At 44.4% G+C, this 21,292-nt stretch overlaps 1 protein-coding gene across 2 annotated transcripts in view; it reads left to right on the top strand.

The window, feature by feature from the left end:
* Positions 1–20,645, top strand: part of SCD5 (stearoyl-CoA desaturase 5) — a 34,887-nt gene extending 14,242 nt beyond the window's left edge. For both annotated transcript variants that reach the window (XM_087724025.1, XM_087724024.1), the window contains exons 3-6: positions 9,125–9,255; positions 11,879–12,084; positions 18,784–19,016; positions 20,394–20,645. In XM_087724025.1, the coding sequence (XP_087580151.1) occupies positions 9,125–9,255; positions 11,879–12,084; positions 18,784–19,016; positions 20,394–20,584 (761 nt within the window). In that variant the 3' untranslated portion in view covers positions 20,585–20,645. The remainder of the gene's footprint in view (positions 1–9,124; positions 9,256–11,878; positions 12,085–18,783; positions 19,017–20,393) is intronic.
* Positions 20,646–21,292: the final 647 nt, after the last annotated feature.

Here is a 21,292-nt window from a genome sequence, read left to right as displayed (position 1 = left end):
ACTACATGAGCCTGACAGAATAAATAAATAAGTACAAAATTATGCATACACCCACATATGTTATATCACCCAGAGAAACAATACAGTCTCGTTCGGATGTATACATGCACATGGTAAGAGAAATGAATCTTGCAAGCTTACCAGACAGATGGCATAGGGAACAAAGCAGAGGGGGTTCTTACAGAACCAGTAGTAAAAAAAGATTAATCCCACCACTGGTGTGTGTGGTCTCTAACAATGCTTTGAGCTCTAAGCACATAGCGCTTAGGCCCGTGATGGCGAACCTATGGCACGCGTGCCACAGGTGGCACGCGGAACCATTCATAACCCAACAAAAGCGCGCACGACAAAAGCGTGGCGACAAAAGCGTGTCGCTAAAACCGCGACGTCATCACCGCGGCGACAACAGCGCGGCGACAGAAGGGCGCTTTACAACAGTGCGGCGACAGAAAGCCGATTTAAGTTAAGGTAAGGGTTAGGGTTAGGGTTAGGGTTAGGGTTAGGGTTAGGCTTAGGGTTAGGGTTAGGGTTAGGGTTAGGGTTAGGGTTAGGGTTTGGTTTAGGGTTAGCGTTAGGTTTAGGGTTAACTTTTGAATGCTAGTAAAAGCATTTTGCTGAGCGCTTTGGAAGGCGCTGATTTGTCCTCCGCGGTTATGTCGGCGCGCTAGGGTCGCATTTTGCTTAGCGCTTCGGATGGCGCGGATTTGCCCTCCGCGGTTAGGTCAGCGCGGAAAAGGGATTCGCGGTTTTATCGGTGAACCGGAACCATTTGTCAGGGCACGCGAGGTGTTGCCCTGTCAGCTGGCCAGTGCGCATGCACACACTGGCCAGCTGACTTCGGCCTTCTTCTTCTTTTTCTTTTTTTGCAATCTGTTTTTTTTATTTTTAAACATAAAAATAAAATAAAAACAATATTAAAAAAAACCAATCTCCTCCATTACATACAGCATGTCGTTTGGTTACAAGTGGTTTTGGATCCGTATTCTCAATTACATTTACAATCACAGATTTTTCATCTAGTATAACTAAATACCTCACTTTCATTGTACAATGTATATTCAATTACAATTAATATTTTTTTTCAATAAACCTAATTCCCTTACATTCTTGTTTGTCTGTTTAATAACAATATACCTTTATATAATCACAGATCCCGATATGAAAGAGATTTACCAACCATTTATATTTGTATATCACTGTTTTCAATTATGTATAATTTCACCAATCAACTATCGAGTATGCTTATGTAATGTTGATTATTGTCCTTGTACATCATACATTCAAGACAAAGATGTTATTCCTTCATTTTTCAACAAGGTATTCTAAATAGTCACTTCACATATATACCAATTTTTAATTACTTCCTTGTTAAAATTATTTATCAACAAGATATCTTTGTAATATATTCTTAGGCTTATACATTATATCCCCAATCCTCTATCAAGTATACATAAATTCATTGTTATCCTTATCCATTTTAAAACAAGTTCTAAAGTATTCAATTCATATATGTATCAGTCTTTCATTGTATAGAGTTTTTTTGAAATGTTAAGCTAGGATTTTTATTTTTTTTCTCTTTCCTTTACAAAGACAGCTAAGCTTCCTCTGCAAATTTGGGAGCGGAGATTTCATTACCCATAGGCAGCTTGTCCCTCTGCTACACAATTAATTTTGGCAGGCTGCCTCTCAGAGTATTGCAAACCTCATCGTGGAAAACATGCAAGCAATCAGATTACTGCATTCTCGTCACCCTTAGCATAAGGACAGAAACAAAATCTTATTAAGAGAACAGAAACTAGGCAAATGATGCATTTTTATCCAGGGAGGGAGGGAGGGAGGGGGAGGGAGGGAGAGAGACAGAGACACAGAAAGAAAGACAGAGACAGACAGAGACAGAGAGAAAACCAGGAATAAATTCTACTTACTGTATTTTCCAGAGGATAAGATGCAACTTTCCCCCCACAAAAAAAGAGGGTGAAAATCTGGGTGCATCTTATACACTGAATACAGCACTTTTAGCCTCCTGAAATCCCACCCCCTTCGCAAAAATCCAGATACAGAGGGTTTGGGAGGCCTGCAAAGTGTTCCTGGAACCTGGGGAGGGCAAAACCGAGCAAAAACAGGCATTTTTTCCCTCATTTCCCCCCCCCCCCAGCCTGCAGAAGCACTTTGCAGGCCTCTCAAACTCTCTGCATGCCCTGTTTTTCACAAAAAAATGAGGCGTGCAGAGGGTTTGAGAGGTTTGCAGAGTGCAAAACCCTTTTTTAAAAAAAATTTTACCTCTTCAAAATCCTGGTGCGTCTTATACTCCGGTGCGTCTGTATAATAAGTGGCCTGTGTATATCCATTGGCGTATCCTGAGGCAATTTGTTTTTGAAGTTAGAAGTTAGTTAGTCAGACCGTGGATTTATTAAACATTCCTGGGGAGGGTCAAATGAAGATGGTAGCCATCCCTGTCCAATCAGAGCAAGCCAATTTTTGACATGTGATGCCCAAGGGAACAACATAAAGCAAAACTTTAAGCTGTTTGAGCAAACCTAGACTGAACAGTACTCATTTTAAGCCATGTCCTGTACAAGGACAGAGGTGGTATTCCAGAGGTGGTTCCTACCAGTTCGCACCTATTCGGTAGAACCGGTTCGTCAAATCTACCGAACCGGTTAGAAGAGGTTCCACCTGTGGACCCGGAAAGCAGGCCACACCTACAGAAGAGGTTCCAAAAATTTTTTGAAACCCACCACTGGTCCTTGGATATGATTATTCTGCACTATCATGCTCATATTTATAAAACTCAGTGCCTCTGTGAAAGGTAAGGATGACTACTGCGTTTGTGGTGCAATCAGAACATTGCGTGTGTTGAAGTTGTTTTAACGCAAACCAAAGATGCCTTTTAAAAAACAAGTTTACATCATATTCTTATGCATGCCAGTGCTGTGTGTGAGGTAATTTAAGGTGGTTCTGACAAGTGCCGTTGGCATCTTCACATGAGCGGCAAGCCACTCCCATCTGGTCACATGGGCAGCAAGCCACTCCCACAAAGGAGGCCACACCCACAGAGTAGGTTCGAACAATTTTTGAAACCCACCACTGTGGTATTCCGACAGTTCGGACCAGTTCACCTGAACCAGTAATGGAAATCGAGGGTGAACTGGTCCAAACTGGCTGAACCCACCCACCCCAGGTGTATGCTGTCCTATTTAGGCATATTTTTTAGGCCTGGCGCATGCGCGGAAGGTTGGGTGCACGCAAGGTGAACTGGTGGTAACAAAATGTGATGTCAAACTTAAGGCCCGCGGGCCGGATCCGGCCCGCGGGATGCTTAGATCTGGACTGCGGGGCCACCCTGGAAAGTTTGACACCCCTGTTCTACACTGACAAATGTTTGTGATTTTTGACATGTCTACAAATTGCACATTTCTTGGGTTCATCAGTGTGCAAGCTAAAAGGAATCCAAACCTTATAAATCACCAAATCAGGATTCTAGTTTGTGCTGTTTGTCAACCTCTGCTTTATCCCAAATATTAATGAAAGCTGAGATCTTTAATGCGCTTCTCAAAGCCAAGGACTTGACCTTCGTCAAGTAACTTGATTATTAAACATCGATTGTGTGATTTGTAGCATTAGCTACATTCAGCAACCTGGGAACAGTTCCAGGGTTAGTAATGGCATCTTGCATTTTGTTGGAAGAAAAATCCAGTTCGGTTCCAAGCTGGGAGAAAGGCGCTGGAAATAAAATGGAGGTTGACCAGATGCAAGGAAAGAAGGTTTGTTTTGATTCCAAAACCTTTACTGACAGAAGAATGTTTCTGGAGTGGCTGATCCCTTGGTTTAAGAATGGATGGATTTTTGGAACTGAACCAGATAGATATTTCTTCCAACACTATTATATCTTGGAGGTCATGTCCTGTTCTTAGAATTTGGGTGGGGGGAATGCAAATTCTAAATCCCATCTGCTGGAGCTGAAAATGTTTTGTTTATGAATAGATTGGCCCAATCTTTTTAAATGTGTCCAAAATATCCATCTCTAAAGACTTCAGGCATTTGCTGCACCTAACTATTCTTATGGCAGTGTTAAACCTCTTTCCTGTTACTGCCTCATTGTTGTTATTAATGCACTTGGCCAACCAAGTATGTAACATGTGGTAGCACAGTGGTTAGAGTGCAGTATTGCAGGCTACTTCTGCTGACTGCCGGCTGCCGGCAGTTTGGTAGTTCAATTCTCACCAGGCTCAAGGTTTACTCAACCTTCCATCCTTCCGAGGTCGGTAAAATGATGACCCAGATTATTGAGGGAAATAAGCCGACTCTGTAAAATATGCTTAGCGAGGGCTGTAAAGGACTGTGAAGCGGTATATAAGTCTAAGTGCTATTGCTATTACGATGGTTGCAGCATCTTAGGGTAATGGGCAACTAAGATGATGAGGGGACTGGAGGCTAAAACATATGAAGAACGGTTGCAGGAACTGGGTCTGGCTAGTCTAGTGAAGAGAAGGACCAGGGGAGACAGGAGAGCAGTCTTCCAATATTTGAGGGGCTGTCACAGAGAGGAGGGAAGTCAAGCTATTTTCCAAAGCACCTGAAGGCTGTTTGAAGTTACAATGGCCCTTCAAAAAAGTGATTTATGACCGTTTTCCACATGAGCATTCCCATGATCGCATGATCAAAATTCAGCCGCTTGTCATATTTATGACTTTTGCAGAGTCCTGGGATCGCGTGATCCTCTTTTGTGACCTTCAGACAAGCAAAGTCAACGGGGAAGCCAGATTCATTTAGCAACCATGTTATTAACTTAACCACCGCAGTGATTCACTTAACAACTGTGGCAAGAAAGGTGTCAACCTGGAAGCAAGCCTGGCTGAGGCCATCTTTACTGCTTCAGAGTTGCCGCAAGACCAGCGGTGGGGGGGGGAATAGTTAGCTGTGGTTTTGTACTCAAAACAAAAAAATTTACTGTGGGAACCAAGGACATTTCAACAGGTGGCGGGGAAGAGGAGGAGTAGAGTAACCGAGCAACTGGCCTGTACCTCTATTGAACAATCTGACTCTTGACTTGGGGAGGAGGGGAACTTTCACTTTTTAATTAGGTGAAAACCACGGGAACTTTCAGAGTTGGTTTTCACCAGTTGTGCCAATATGATGTATCCGATAAATTGTTCTTTGAGGAATCTACTTGCCTTGCAATTCTGCTTTCAACGGATGCATTACTTGGAACGTTGGCAAAAGGTCATAAAATGGGGCAAAATTCACTTAACTCTCTCGCTTAGCAACAGACATTTGTGCTTGTGAGTCCAGAACTACCGTGTTTCCCCAAAAATAAGAAAGGGTCTTATTTTCTTTTGAATCCTGAAATAAGCGCTTGGCCTTATTTGGGGGGGAAGTCTTATTATTTTTGAGGCACAGGAGAAGGTGAGCGTGGTCACCTCTTGGCTGCTGCTGTGATGCAATATTTTTGGGGAGGGCTTATTTTCAGGGAAGGGCTTATTTTAGCGCATGCTCTCAAAAGCCCAATTGGGCTTATTATCCAGGGAGGTCTTATTTTCAGGGAAAGTGGGTACCTATATATTTTTTTTCTTTTTGAAGGCTTTAATTTTCTGTTTGCAAAGGGGAACAGGATTAAACCATCATTTCTTCAAAACATAGAACATCAAGTCAAAAACACATCAGTCCGAATAAAACCCAAGGGCTTCTATCTTGTGGCTCCCATTTTGAATTTTTCTTTTTTTTAAATTACCCACTGTGGAAGCCTCTGTAGGATTACAAAAATCCTCATTTGCCCGTTGTCAGGGCAACTGGTGCACTGTAGGTCTTAAACAAGCCCACAGATAAACTCCTGTCCTTTTCAAATCCACAACTTGTCAGAAGCACATCACTGATTCATTTCATCCCTCCTATTTTTATCTCTCTCTCTCCCTCCCTCCCTCTCTCTTTTGAGATCATTGCAGTTTGTTCCTTTTATAACTAGGTTAAGTTTGATCTTTGACAGTCCCTGGGAACCTGCTAATTGGTGCAACTTTTAGCACACCTTTGCTAAGAAACTACAGTACTTTCTCTGTTTTTAATAAAGCATTTAAGACTGTATCAGCCATGTTGCAAATTAATATTCTCCTTGGCCCACCGAGAGATCAGAAGGAAAAACAAGACAGACACAGACGTCAGAGGATAATCAGAACTGCAGAAAAAAACAATTACTGCCAACCTGCCTTCCATTGAGGACCTGAACACTGCAGGAGTCAAAAACACGGCCGTGAAAATATTTACAGACCCCTCACATCCTGGACATAAATTGTTTCAACTCTTACCCTCAAAACGACAGTATATAAAATATAAAATATATAAGTATATATTCAAGAGCGAGATATAAAGGTGGGGGGGGGGCATAACTAGGGTTGATTAATGAAGGTAAGGAAATAAGAAATGATACTAAATTATATCAGGGTTTGTGTAAATACCATCCCAAGGAAACATAAACTGAGACCTGAAAGAGACACCTACAATAATAGAAAAGAAAGAGAGAGAGGAGGAGATAATGAAAGGAAGATGGGGGAAAGAAGAAAGGGGTAAGGAGAGAAGGAGAGGAGGGAGAGAAAGAGAAGGAGAGAGGGTAGGTAGGGGAAGAGGAAGAGTAGGAGTAGGAGAAAGGTAAGGGAAGAAGGAAGGGGAAGGAGAGAAGGAAGGAAGTAGAGAAGGGAGGGAGAAAAGAAAGGGAAAATAAGGTGGTGTTACAACAGGCGGAAGGGATTGTAAATAAAGCAACCCAAACTGTATATTATAACCTATAAAATGAAATAATAAATGTATAAGAATGACAAATGTCAAGAAGAATAACAATTATGTGAATGTATACTTCAAAGATATGTAAGAGAATAAAAAATAAAACCATTCTTTGGAGGAAAAAACCAACGGTATAGAGCAGAGCACACCAGTTTTTCCCAAACGCCATCACTCTACTTAACAAATAATTCCCTCAACACTGTCGAACTATTCACTAAGGCTGCATTACTATTACTATTCATCTTCTCAGCGTTCCTATCACCCATCTCCTCCCACTTATGACTGCAGGACTGTAACTTTGCTGCTTGTATCCTTACGATTTATATTGATTTTGATTGTTTCCTGATTGCTTATTTGTACCCTAGGACTATCATTAAGCGGTGTACCTTATGGTTCTTGACGAATTTATCTTGTCTTTTATGTACACTGAGATCATATGCACCAAAGGCAAATTCCTTGTGGGTCCAATCACACTTGGCCAATAAACTATTCTATTCTATTCTAAAACGAGTATGAATTTAAAATGAGAAAATCCAACATTTGTAGGGTCAGGGTTGGCAACCCCACTTCTCAATCTTTTGGGGGGTGCATTGTTCTGGCTTGCAGGGCCACCCTGGAAACAGTGAAGGACCAGGCCATGGTTCCTCTGAGGACCCAGATTGTTGGGGGCAATATGCTGACTCTTTGTAAACCGCTTAGAGAGGCCTGAAAGGCCTATGAAGCGGTATATAAGTCTACTGCTATTGCTATTGCTATTGCTATTGCTATCCTCTGCCAGCAAAAATGGAGTGGCGTTGTTGCTGGCAGAGGATTGCAAGAGGCTGTCGCAGCTGGAAACGGAGTTCACAAACCCATTTTTGCTGGCAGAGCCCTTGAGCTACCACAGATACCCCTGACACGAATCTCATGCTGGCCACACTCACCCTGGTCATGTCTCCCCCCCCAGCCCCTCCAAGGTCAAACACAACCCCGATGCGGCCCTCAATGAACTTGAGTTTGACACCTCTGGTGCACATGCAAAGAAACAGGGAAAATACAGATAGCCCTTCATCTTACAACCACCACCGAGTTCAAACTTTCTGTTTGCTGACAAACAAAGTCGATGGGGAAGCCAGATTCACTTAGCAACCGTTTTACCAACTTGACAACTGAAACAATTCACTTAGCAACTGTGGCAATCGAAGTCATGAAAATGGGGCAAAGCTCACTTAATTGACTCGCTTGGCAACAAGAATTTGGGCCCCCGTTTTGGTTCTAAGTCGAGAACCACCTGTGTAATATGACGAGGTAGCTTTTCAGTGCAGAAAACATAGCTGCCTTGTGAATTGCCGCCGTGGCATTGTGTTCCTTGTTCAGAAAGAGGAAATGTGTTGTGGGTGGACATTTCTAGGTGAGTCAAGAAACAATCCTGCTTTAAAGCATCCATTTTTTTCTGCCTCCGTTAAAAGGGAAAAAGTAGGCATGGAGAATTTTCTAGCGAGTGGAATTTTCTCCCGGCATTACTATCGGTTCAGCATGTGAAACATTTTGCGCACACGCGATTGATTTGCACACACTCATGCCAGACACGTGCTCTGTACATGTGCGCATTTGCATCTAAAATGATCTGCACATGCGCAGAACAGAAAAACAAGATGGCAGCCGTAGGGATAGAACTGGTTAGGGCTCGTGTCCGACTGAGTTACTGGGCCGAACTGGTAGGAACCCACCTCTGGAGTGGAGGAAGAAAACATGGCTAATGAGAGGTGAAACTGTCTAAATTTCAAACCTTCTGTGAGAGTTGGTTGGCAGGTTCTATGTTTTTATAAAAATTTGCAGTTTTTATGAGAACTCAATAGGCTAGATGGATTGAATTAGAAGTCCCAGCAAAGTATTACATGCTGTGGCTATAGAGCCGGAGTGTCAAACTCAAGGCCAGTGGGCTGGATCCAGCCTGCAGGGTGCTTAGATCTGGCCCACGGGGCTGCCCTGGAAACAGTGAAGGACCAGCCTACAGTGCTTCTGCCAGCAAAAATGGAGCACAGGAGGGCCGCATGTGGCTCTCATGAGCTCCGTTTCCTCTGCCAAAGATTTGCAGGAGGCCAGCTCAGCCGAAAACAGAGTTAATGAGCCCATTTTTGCTGACAGAGCACTCCGGCCATCATAGCCACCCCAACACGAGTGACGTTAAGCTGGTCATGCCCCCAGGCATGCCCCATGTCCCACCCACACAACCCTGATGCGGCCCTCAATGAAATCAAGTTTGATACCCTGCTATAGAAGCACTGATAGTATGAGCTGTACTTTAATAACCACACAGAGGTTTGGTGCTTTCCTAACCTCTCCTTCTTTCATTTTTCCGTCATGTTTTCAGCATACATATGTTTCCTGGTGTGTGCCCTGGGTGTGACAGCGGGTGCCCATCGCTTGTGGAGTCACAGATCTTACAAAGCCAGACTGCCTCTGCGGATATTTTTGGCTGCAGCCAATTCAATGGCATTTCAGGTGGGTATTTAGAATGGATTCACACAACTGTTGAACTGTTCTTGAGCAATCGTATAAGACCAACCTTGCCAACCTGAGGACCAGAGGTGCTATTCAGCCAGTCCTGACGGGTTCTGGAGAATCGGTAGCAGAAATTTTGAGTAGTTCGGAGAACCAGCAAATAGGCTGGCCCCGCCCCTGCTGCCTACCGTCGGATCTTCTTTTCTTGCCCTAAACAGGAGAATGGAGCTGGAAAGCAGGTTAGTGGGGTGGGGAGGGAATGAGGATTTTGCAGTATCCTAGCCCTGCCACACTCCCAAAGCCACACCCACAAAGCCACGTCCACAGAACCGACCACTGTTAGGGACCTGTGGAGTTCAACTCCCAGAATTCCCCAGCCTATCATGCTGGGGGTTCACTTAACAACTGCAGTGATTGAGATTAATAACTCTGGCAAAAAAAAACATTGTAAAACCAGGTGCAACTGTCGGGCATGAAGTATCAAGACCACATGTTAGGTTCCATTTAAGCTGACTTATTGCTCATAAACAAGAATTTAGTCAATTAACAGTCAGCACTAAGGCCGCTTGTAAGAACCTGATGATTCCAGGCTAATTCCTTTCTTGACTCCATCCCCAGGCTCTGCCTCTCTTTCTCTTACATCAGCTCACTTAACAACCACCTTGTTTAGCAATAGACATTTGTGGTTGTAAGTTGAGGACTACCTGGACTTTAACGCTTCCACCCTGTAAGGGGCAAAGGCTCAATGGATGGGGCTGCTTATAGTCTGAGAAAGACGTAACTCTGCTCTTCAGGCATGTTATTGTCCACAACTGAAATGTCCCTTGGGTTGGAATCAGGCTTACAAGTAGCTTCTGCTATTGTCACCGAGATTGTTATAAATGATAATTATAGTTTGTGTGTGAGAGAGAAAATGGGTGCAGAGGAAGAAAAAAAAATACCATGTACATAAATAAAGGGATTGTGAATTCAGTTTTATCCTGAGCGGGCATACTGTATTTTCCGGCGTATAAGACGACTTTTTAAACCCAAAAAATTATTTCAAAAATTGGGGGTCATCTTATACGCCGGGAATACCCAAAAAAATGAAAGAAAAGAAAAAACAACGCCGCCAAGCAAAAAGCCGCGCCACCACCAGCGCAGAATGCCAGCCTTTCAATCGATAACCTCGGCGCTCCTCGCCTGGGCACGTGGATGGATGAGCGCTGGGATGGCTTAGTAAGGTCTGGCTGGCGGTCTGGAGGAGGAAGACGCTGAGCTCAAACTACGAAAGCCTTGCACTGCGGAGGCCTTCAGCCGGCTTGCGGGCGCTTGAAAGTAGGGGGTCATCTTATACGCCCAGTCGCCTTATACGGCGGAATATACGGTACTTGAGATTGTACAGGATCAACCAGCAACATGGTTTGCGGAATTATTTATTTTCCAGTTTTTATTATCCAGGTAAAACTTAAGATGCCACTGAAGATGCTGGTTTTGTGGCTCTATAACAGAGAAGTATTTTAAATGACATAGGCTATAGGACAGGGGTCAGCAACCTGCGGTTCTGGAGCCGCATGTGGCTCTTTCATTCCTCTTCTGCGGCTCCCTGTCGCTCAAAATATGTGTCACAAACGCCAATGCATGACACCCGCCGGGATGCAATTTATTGAGCTTTTCGACCCACGGTAGGCATGGATAAAACCGAGAAAAGAAAAGTTGCAGAAGAAAACAGGACATTTATCTCAACTACATATGCTAGTTTTGTGGTCGCTGAGGAAATAGTCAGCACAGGAAGGGTTTTGTGGCTCCCGGTGTTTTCGTTTCTGTGGGAAACGGGTCCAAATGGCTCTTTGAGGGTTTATGGTTGCTGACCCCTGCTACAGGGTCAGAGATGTGTGCACCTGCTACGGTATTTATATGTTAAAAATAAGCCCACCTGCTCTCCTCCTCAGGTGTGTGAGGTAAAAATACTTCTGAAGTCTCAGAGGAGGTAGAAGCAACAGAATAGCCTGAGGGGAATTTTCTTTGGAGACTAAGCCAGCTGCTATCTTTGATAGTACTTGACATAAACAGTTGTTTTTTCCGACAAACAATGCTGTGGCTTGTCCCAAGGATGCCTTTTCAAAAGGCAAGTGGACCTTTCTTTGTTTTTCTTTGAAGAGGTTTTTGCTTCTTGTTCCTCAGAACTGAAGAAGCTTCTTGGATAAGAAGTGAAATGCCCTCAAGGAAAAACAAATGAAGTCCTGTTGCTTCTTGAAAAAGCACCTTTGGGACAACCGTGACGGATGACTGAGAATCTCCACAGACAATCATCATCTTCATTTGACAACTCCATAATCCCTTGCGGAATGGCGTCTGGACAACTGAAGGGAGCTCGCAGAATGATTTAATGGCCGGATGCCCTTCCTGTCGCCAATGCAGAGTTCTGTTCAGCAGATATATTCCCCGTGTGCCCAGAGAGAGAGAGAGATAAATATCTGCCTTTACCTAGGATTGAACTCACAGCCTCCTGCTTGCTACCTCTAGGCCACCACATCCACTCCAATCGCCATCGACAATGCTGCCTGCTTTAAAATGCAACATGGGCAAGCGAGGTCCACGATACCAGGATGACACTTAATTTTTCTTCTTCTCTTTTGTGCAGAATGATATTTTTGAGTGGGCCCGAGACCACCGAGTGCATCACAAATACTCCGAGACGGATGCTGACCCGCATAACGCCCAGCGAGGGTTCTTTTTCTCCCATATCGGCTGGCTCTTCGTTCGGAAGCATCGCGATGTCATTGAGAAAGGAAGAAAACTGGATTTCAATGATTTGTTGGAGGATCCGGTGGTAACCTTCCAGAGAAAGTGAGTGATAATGGTAAACATGAGTAGGGGCTGGAGCAGGGGTGGGTTCCTGCCAGTTCTAACCTCTTCTATAGAAGAGGTTCCACAAATCTACTGTGCCGTTTAGAACCGGTTCCAGCTCCCTCCCCCCCGCCCATCCGCACATCATCAAGATGAAGAGCAAAAGGAGGAATTCTGGGAGTTGAAGTCCACAAGTCTTAAAGCTGTCAAGTTTAAACACCCCTGGGGTTTTTTTTTCTAAAGGGTTAGGGGTGCAAGGGTCTTGTAACTTGACAGCTTTAAGACTTGCACACTTCAATGCCAAAGTTCCTGAGCCAACATGACTGGAGGAGGAATTCTGGGAGTTGAAGTCCACAAGTCTTAAAGCTGTCAAGTTTGAACATCCATGGGCATTTTTTTCTAAAGGGTTAGGGGTGCGAGAATCTTGTAACTTGACAGCTGTAAGACTTGCGTGCTTCAAATGCCAGAGTTTCTGAGCCAACATTTTGGTTGCTAAGCAAGAGCGTTGTTAACTGAGTTTCACCACATTTTACAAGTTGGCCATGCCCACCCAGTCACATGGCTGATAAGCCACTCCCATTCAGTCACATGGCTGGAAAGCCACTCCCACCCAGTCACATGGCTGGAAAGCCACTCCCACAAAGCAAGCCATACCTACAGAAGAGGTGCAAGAATTGAAACCCACCACTGGGCTGGAGATACACTGGTGGTCTATCATAACAGGTCTTCAAGTCAAAGTTAGCCAGCTATTGGGATTGTAATTGGGCAGAGGATTGGATTAGATCTGTGTTTTTCCATCTAGGCAAGTTTAAGATGGATAGACTTCAACTCCCAGAATTCCCTAGCCAGAAAAGCTTGCAGTTGAAGTCCACCCATCTTAAGCTTCTCAATCTGGAGAAACATTGGTTTGGATCAGGGATCAGCCATGTGCGGCTCTTTCATCCCTCTGCTGCGGCTCCCTGTCGCTCAAAATATGCGTCACAACCATCAATGTGCGATACACACACTGGCACACGACTTATTGAGCTTTTCAATCCCAGGCAGGCCAACCATGGATATATCCACGAAAAGAAAAAGCTTCAGAAGAAAACAGAATGTTTAATTCAACTACATATACTAGTTTTGTGGTCACTCAGGAAATAATCGAGCACGGGAAGGGTTTTGTGGCTTCTAGTGTTTTCATTTTTTGTGAGGAACGGGTCCAAATGGCTCTTTGAATATTTATGGTTGCTGATCCCTGGTTTAGATGATCCCCAGGGTCCCTTCCAACTCAATGACTCTTATGATAATTAACATTTTCCAACTAAGTGCTTTTATAGTTGCATTAGTGGTTTTTCAGAGGTGCAAATCCATGAAGGAGAGGATTTGTGAATTTAACAAACAATGCTATTTATAGGGTTGTTATGGTGGCCACGATACATTAATTACTGCACAGAGTTGAGTGCAAAGCTAATGGAAAGTTGAAAGAACTGTTAGAAGGAATGTCCATCTGGGTTCAGTTCCAAGTGGGGAAAAAGACACCGGAAACATGGAGGCTGCTTGGAAAGATGGCTTAATGATGGGCAGGATCCCAAGGCTTGAGCTCCTGAACAGAAAAGGGAAAAGATGCTGAGAATCCTTGGGTTTTATGCCCTCTCTGAGCTTTTAACTTCCTGGGGCACAGGAAGAGTATCCTGATTGGTTGCTCCCAGAGGCCTTAGCTAGCTTTGTAGGTTGTCCGTGTGCCAAGTTTGGTTGAAACTCGGTGGATGGTGCAACGAAGGAGAATGGAATGGGGGTAGATCTTTGTTATGTAGAATAGACTGTCTCAGGCCTTAACAAAGGTGGGATTCTGAGTTTTTGCTTCTCTGAGTTTCTTCTTCTCTTTTAGGAGAAATATTTTGTCTTTTTAGTACATCTCTAAAATATTTCATTATTCTAGGAGAGGGGGTGGGTTTTAACTTCCAACAGAACAATCTCCCATTAGCTAAAATTTATATAAAATATGCAAATCTCTCTTATAAATGATGACACAATTGGGAATTGGAATCAATTCCTGCATAAATAAATGACTTTGTCCATGATTATTAGCCAGTCTGAAAACTACGGTGATAGTTGGACTTGCTGAATTTTGGGGGGGGAAACGATTTCTAATTCTAAGGACCTTACAGGTGCATTGATCTCTGACAGAAATAATCAGTCGCTAATACTGCTGGGCAAAGGTGGGTTCCTACCAGTTCGCACCTATTCGGTAGAACCGGTTTGTCAAATCTACTGAACCGGTTAGAAGAGGTTCCACCAGTGGACCCGGAAAGCAGGCCACACCTACAGAAGAGGTTCCAAAACTTTTTGAAACCCACCACTGGCAAGGATCTTGTAACTTGACAGCTTTAAGACTTGCATGCTTCAATGCCAGAGTTTCTGAATAGCTACTTGGACCGACTTAAGTACTAATTCATAATGTCATATCCGGTCACATGGGTGGCAAGCCACTCCCACAAAGGAGGCCACAGAGTAGGTTCCAGCAATTTTTGAAACCCACCACTGCTGCTGGGTGATGCGTGGCTCAGGGACTAAGACACTGAGCTTGTCGATCGGAAAGGTGGGCAGTTTGGTGGTTCGAATCCCTAACGCCGCGTAACGAAGTGAGCTCCCTTGACACTGTCCCAGCTTCTGCCAACCTAGCAGTTTGAAAGCACGTAAAAATGCAAGTAGAAAAATAGGAGCCACCTTTGGTGGAAAGTTTTATGTTTTTGTGGCAATTAATAACTGAGGAGGCAGAGGATGCAACTAACTGTTTATTAACTCTCAACAACACTAGTAAAACAGAACAGAGAACAAACCCCGCCTGACAGCTATTTATGCTGTCAGGCGGAGAACCAATGGGAGGGCTGTGTTTTTCCCACCAGCCGGCAGCCGCGCCTGAATCAATCAGGGCTTCTTCCTGGTTCTTCGGCGGCTGCCGGTCGAATGTTCAAGGACACAACAGGAAGGTAACAGCGTTCCGTGCGTCTTCGGCATTCTGCCAGCCACATGACCACGGAGACGTCTTCGGACAGCGCTGGCTCTTCGGCTTTGAAACGGAGATAAGCACTGCCCCCTGGAGTCGGGGATGACTAGCACATATGTGCGAGGGGAAACTTTACCTTACCTAATACTGCTGGGAACAACTGAATTTAGCCACAGTTCCTGCTTTGTTTCTTACCTGAGCCCTACTTCAAAAGGAAAGAAAAGGAAAGAATGAAATGAATAGATCTGGATAACAAAAGAAACCAGGCTGAAAAGCAGCTTTTAAGAATATCTCAGCATGGAAGGAAGGCAGGGGGGAAACCCCACAAACATTTAAAGCATTAAAAATGGATTTAAAACGTTAAAAAGATGCTTTTAGGAAGAATGGGCTCAAACAGATCTCTCTCTCTCAAACACAGCGAGTTGCACAATGCTTCTATTATTAATCCCACCCACCCACCCACCCCCATTAAGACTTAAACAACCCCAAACTGTCCTTTTATTCATTCCTTGGATACATTTATGTCTCACATTTTCACCAGGGGGTTTTATTCCCATAGCCACAAACCCCACAAAGTAGTCCACGTGGGTTGAAAGAGGGAGAGACATCCAGTGAACTTAAGTGGCGGAGAGGGGATTTGAACTGTAAGAAGTTAGCAACCACCCTCTCCTAGAAAAATGGAATATTTTAGGAACTATTAAAAGGGAAGAATATTTCCCCCTAAAAGAGAGGCAGAAACCTACCCCCCCCACAAACCTTTGTCAATGAGCCAGTCTATTCTACATAACGAAGATCTACCTCCTTCAGGCAGAGCCATAATAGGAATCCCAAAGCCGTTTCATTACATCATCACCCAGCAAGAGTCAACCAAGCTTGGGACTCAGGACAACCTACAAGGTTGCCCCTGCTTGGCCCCATGGGAGCCTGACAACCAATCAGAATACAAGCTCCAATTCAAAAGCCTAGAGAGGGCATAAAACCCAGGGACTCTCAGCATCTCTGCCCTTTTTTTCTTCGACCAAGATCTTTGAAGCATGTGATCCTGTCCACCATTAAAACCATCTTTCCAAGCAGCCACCATGATTCCAGTGTCTTTTCCCCCACTTGGAACTGAACCCAGAAGGACATTTATTCCAACAGAACCATGGAAAGCAGGAGGGTCCAGAAAAACAGAGAAAGCTTTGGAGAAGGAAGGGAACCCTGTTTTCCAGAGGTTTCCAAGCTAAATAAGGAATTTCCAGCAAGACAGCTGTATTGCTCCATTCAGAGAAGAATGAAGAATCTTTGTTGTTGTTAGTTGCGAAGCTGTGTCCGACCCATTGCGACCCCATGGACAACATTCCTCCAAGCCTTCCTGTCCTCTACCATCCTCTGGAGTCCATTGAAGCTCACGCCGACTGCTTCAGTGACTCCATCCAGCCACTTCATACTCTGTCATTCCCATCTTCTTTTCACTCAGTCTTTCCCAGCATGAGGCTCTTCTCCAGTGAGTCCATCTTCCTTCTCATTAGGTGGCCAAAGAATTTGAGTTTCCTCTTCAGGATTTGGCCTTCTAAAGAGCAGTCAGGGTTGATCTCTTCTAGGACTGACCGGTTTGATCGCCTTGCAGTCCAAGGGACTCGCAGGAATCTTCTCCAGCTCCATAGTTCAAAGGTATCAATTCTTTGGCGCTCCGCCTTTCTTACAGTCCAATTTTCACAGCCATCCATTGCAACTGGGAATCTTATGACACCTTAAAGATCAATACATTTTAAGCGAACAAGCCATGAATGCTTATGCAGCAAGTTGCTACGCCTTGGGAATTTGTCTTTATTTATTTACTTTTTTGAGCCAGAAGGGAAACTCCTTTGTTCCCGCTGAAAAGAAAGAAAACCTGATCACTGTGGAAGGAAGAGTGAACATGATCTGGCGTGGGAAATTCATGCAGAATTTTATCTCTTGGGGGAGTAGGGAATAAATGCTTTCCAAGCTTCTGCACTGACAAGGAAAAAATCATCACCAAATTGCAATTACTTCAAGAGGAATTGTTCCAAACAAAGGAACAGACTCTTATGCCCTCCACGCACACAATGCCCTGAATGATAAGGGTGTAGTTTATGGCAGCTTGAAGAGAGATAAATATTTTGAGGTGGTAAAGGAGGTGAAGGACAGCCTTTTTAATAGATTCCCTAGCCGAAACATTTTATCTAGGAGTGTTAACTGGAAAAAAAAGTCCCCCTTTGTTTTCTCCAGCTGGGGGTTGAAATATTCTTGTTATTTCCTGGTGAGCAGAGATAAAGGGAATCAACTAAAGAAATTATAATAATCAAAAGCTTACAGGTGTCAAGGAAATGCACCTGAAGGCCAGACAAGGAATAACAGATGGAAACTGATCAAGGAGAGATTCAACCTAGAAATAAGGAGGCATTTTCTGACAGGGAGAACAATCAACCCATGGAAGAGAAGTTGCCTTCAGAAGTTGTAGCAGCTTCATCACTTGAGGCTTTCAAAAAGAGACTGGACAGCCATTTGTCAGAAATAGTGTAAGGTCTCCTGCTTGAGGAGGGGGCTGGACTAGATGACCTGCAAGGTCCCTTCCAACTCTGTTATTCGATTCTAACTTTTGGCAGGTAGGGGGCTAAGTTCCAGAAAGCATTTTGCGAAGATTTTATTTTCTGGAAAACCCTGGAAGGTGGAAGGAAAGAGAAGTAGAGGATACCCAACAGTAAGGTTAGATGGTCTCAGTTAACAGTGGTGATGGGTGAACCATTGGAAGACCTGGAGAACATAGTACGATAGAGTTGGAAGGGACCTTGGAGAACAATCAACCCATGGAACAGAAGTTGCCTTTGGAAGTTGTGGGAGCTTCATCACTGGAGGCTTTCAAGAAGAGACTGGACTGCCGTCTGTCAGAAGTGGTGTAGGGCCTACTGCTCAGCTGGGGAGTCCCTTTCCAACTCTGTTAATCTGTTAAAACATTTGGTCCTGTTCATTGTGAAAATGGCAGAAGGCTTGGATAGAGATTTGAATCAGAATAGAGCTGGAAGGGACCTTGGAGGTCTTCTCATCCGGCCTCTCGCTCAAGCAGAAGACCCCATACCATTTTAGACCAGTGACTGTCCAGTTTCTTCTTAAAACCTTCCAGTAATGAAGCATCCAAAACTCCTGAAGGCAATTTCTGTACCACTGGTTAATTGTCCTCCCTGTTAGGAAGTTTCTCCTCAATCCCAGGTCGCTTCTCTCCTTGATTAGTTTCCATCCATGGTTTCTTCTCTTGCTCTCAGGTGCTTTGGAAAATAAATTGACCCCTCCCCCCACTTTAATAATAATCGGATATTAAACTCTGAATTTGAAGACTCAGAGTTTAATATCCAACCCAGCCTTTACTTATTTAGTTGCTATGCAATTGACACATGTTCTTCTCTAGCCCATCCTTGGAACAGCTTCATTATTGAGGCATACATTTTCTCAGGTGGGTTTCAAATTTTTTTTACTACCGGGGGCAATGGGCTGACTCTGTAAACCGCTTAGAGAGGGCTGTAAATCACTGTAAAGCGGTATATAAGTCTAAGTGCTATCGCTATCGCTATATGGTTTGGTGTCCAGACCTTTGATCATCCTACATCTCTCACTATCTTTCCTTCTCACTCGACTCCTCTGGAATTATGGTTAAGGGAAACATTGCCTCGTATAACCCAGTCACCCCTGTGGTTTTCTTTCTTCCTTCACAGGTACTATAGAAGTTCAGTTGTGTTGATGTGTTTTGTCATTCCTACTATCGTGCCTTGGCATTTCTGGGGCGAGAGCATATGGAATTCCTACTTCTTGGCTTCTATTCTCCGCTACACCGTCTCCCTCAACGTTACATGGTTGGTCAATAGTGTGGCTCACATGTATGGGAACAGGCCCTATGACAAAAGCATCAACCCTCGGCAGAACCACTTCGTCACTTTTGGAGCTATCGGTGAGTTGCCAAGAATTGGTTCGCCTGGTTGGGCGGGTGAGGCCTTGAGGTTGCTTTTCTCCAAACTGTTTTAAGAATATTTTAGGATCAGGGATATCGATAGGTTCGTGATGGCGGTAGTTTCTGTTAGATAAGCTCCCCGTTGGGAGAGCGCGTACGTTCAGGGAAGCATTGTGAGAGCTGTGTTGGAGAACACACAAACCAGCATACAGAGACACTGCAGTTTAAATAGGCTTTTACTTTCATGGAAATAGAGGTATCAGAATCCATCAAACAGTCCAAGTCATACACGGATAAGACAGTCAGTCATCAATGTCTCTCAGTTAAGGGATAATCCAAATAACATAGTCCAGTATCATATAATCAGTTCAGTACTCAAAATTTGCTAGCAGTTGCAAAACTTACAATAGCTCACGGCACTTTCTAACAGCCAGCTTCCAAAACACTCAAATCAGATCAGCCCAGCATCTAACAAACACAGAGAGCTAACAGTCATTCTGGCTCCCTCTTGTGGCCAATTGAGGAAAACAGCAACCAATCACATTTTACAGTATGATTTAAAGAAACAAGCATAGCATTGTTACATGATTTATATATTGCCAACCCAACTGTTAGAATTATATTCGTAACAGTTTCTATTTTGAGAGTATAAAATCTAATCACCCAACATAAGTGGAAAACAGAAGTAAAGAGAACAAGAAATTGGCTTGTTGGAACTTTTCATTTTGGACACCCTGTCCATAATATATAATTACAGAATGTACCATATTTTTCAGAGTATACAACACTCCAAAGTAGAAGATGCACTTAGCTTTGGGGGGCCTCTGCCTTTGCCTCCTAGCAATTTGCCTCCTTGCAGAAAACACCAAACAGCCCGTTTCAGTTCTAACACAGCGTGATTAGCACAAACAGCTGGTCGTTGGGCCTCCCAACAATCAGCTGTTTCAGGCTGCAGGGATTGCCATAGCCTATTGCTGCCTCCGCGCACCCCATTTTCAACCTCCATATCTTGTTTTTAGCTTCCGCATGCCCCATTTTCCACCCATTCCAGGTGGCAGGAATCGGAATGGGTGGAAAATAGGGCACGTGGAGATGGCAATGGCAATCCCTGCAGCCTAAAACAGCTGATCGTCAGTAGGCCAATCCAACCGACAATCAGCTGTGCTAATCAAGCTGTTCTGAAGCTGAAACTGAAACAGGCTGTTCACTGTTTGCTGCAAAGAGGCAAATTGCTGGGAGGCAGAGGCCAAAGGATGTGGGGGGGGGGGCAGCAGGTGGGTGGCGCTACATTCGGTGTATAAGACGCACCTAAATTTTCTCCCTCTTTTCTCCATCTTTTGACCCTACTTTTCCTTTCCCCTGGGTTCTGTTTTCCAGGAGAAGGTTTCCATAATTACCACCATACCTTTCCATTTGATTATTCAGCCAGCGAGCTTGGCTTGAAGTTCAACCCAACCACATGGTTCATTGACTTGATGTTTTGGTTGGGTTTGGTCACCGAGAGAAAGCAAGCGCCGTCGGAGATGATCAAAGCTCGCAAAGAGAGAACTGGAGATGGCACTACTTGAGAAACAAACCGACTCTTGAATTTCGATGCTGCTGTATGTGTTGCTTGTATGTTTCTTCATTGAGGGGGCAGCTTCTGTCCCAAACCTTCCCCTTATAATGAAAGTAGTATTTTTCATGGAACGATGGCCAAATTCATTTCTGGAGAAATGTCGTTTTTCCTCTGGGCAATCCTTTTTCCTATGGCAGAAAAACACTTTAAAATATTCATTCAACTTCCAAGAAAGGTATGAATGTCCCAGCCTGCAATTTTCCCCCATAACGTAATGCCCTTCAGACAGTGGTGGGTTAGGGCTGGTATGCCCCAGTACGGGCATACCGGTGGCAGCTGGGAGCAGCGGCCACCATACCAGAACGGTGTTTTTGGTGGGCCCACCTGCCCGCCCTCATTCCTTACCTGCTTTTAAGCCAACCGGGTCATTTGCACACGGGTGCACAGCATACGGCGCCTGCGCGACCTCCGCCGAGCAGCTGGAGCGTTGCAGGGCGATGGGTGCTCATGCGTACTCAGTGCGCATGCCCGAGGTGGACGCTCGGCTCCGTCGCAGCGTACCGGTTGTGACGGGATCCGGAACCCACCACTGCCTTCGGGATGAGTTGAACTCTCGTTCCCCATAAATCCAAAGGCAATTGTAGCCTTTGGACATTTGAGTCCAACACATCTGGAAATCACCTCTGGCTGGGAGAGGCTGGATGGGCAGTCCTTGGGG

Source organism: Thamnophis sirtalis, unplaced genomic scaffold (assembly GCF_051295495.1).
Source record: "Thamnophis sirtalis isolate CommonGarterSnake01/CBP01778 unplaced genomic scaffold, rThaSir2_p1.2 scaffold_10, whole genome shotgun sequence".
Taxonomy (NCBI): domain Eukaryota; kingdom Metazoa; phylum Chordata; class Lepidosauria; order Squamata; family Natricidae; genus Thamnophis; species Thamnophis sirtalis.
The sequence above is the reverse complement of the archived record's forward strand: the minus strand, read 5'-3'. Positions and strand labels throughout refer to the sequence as shown.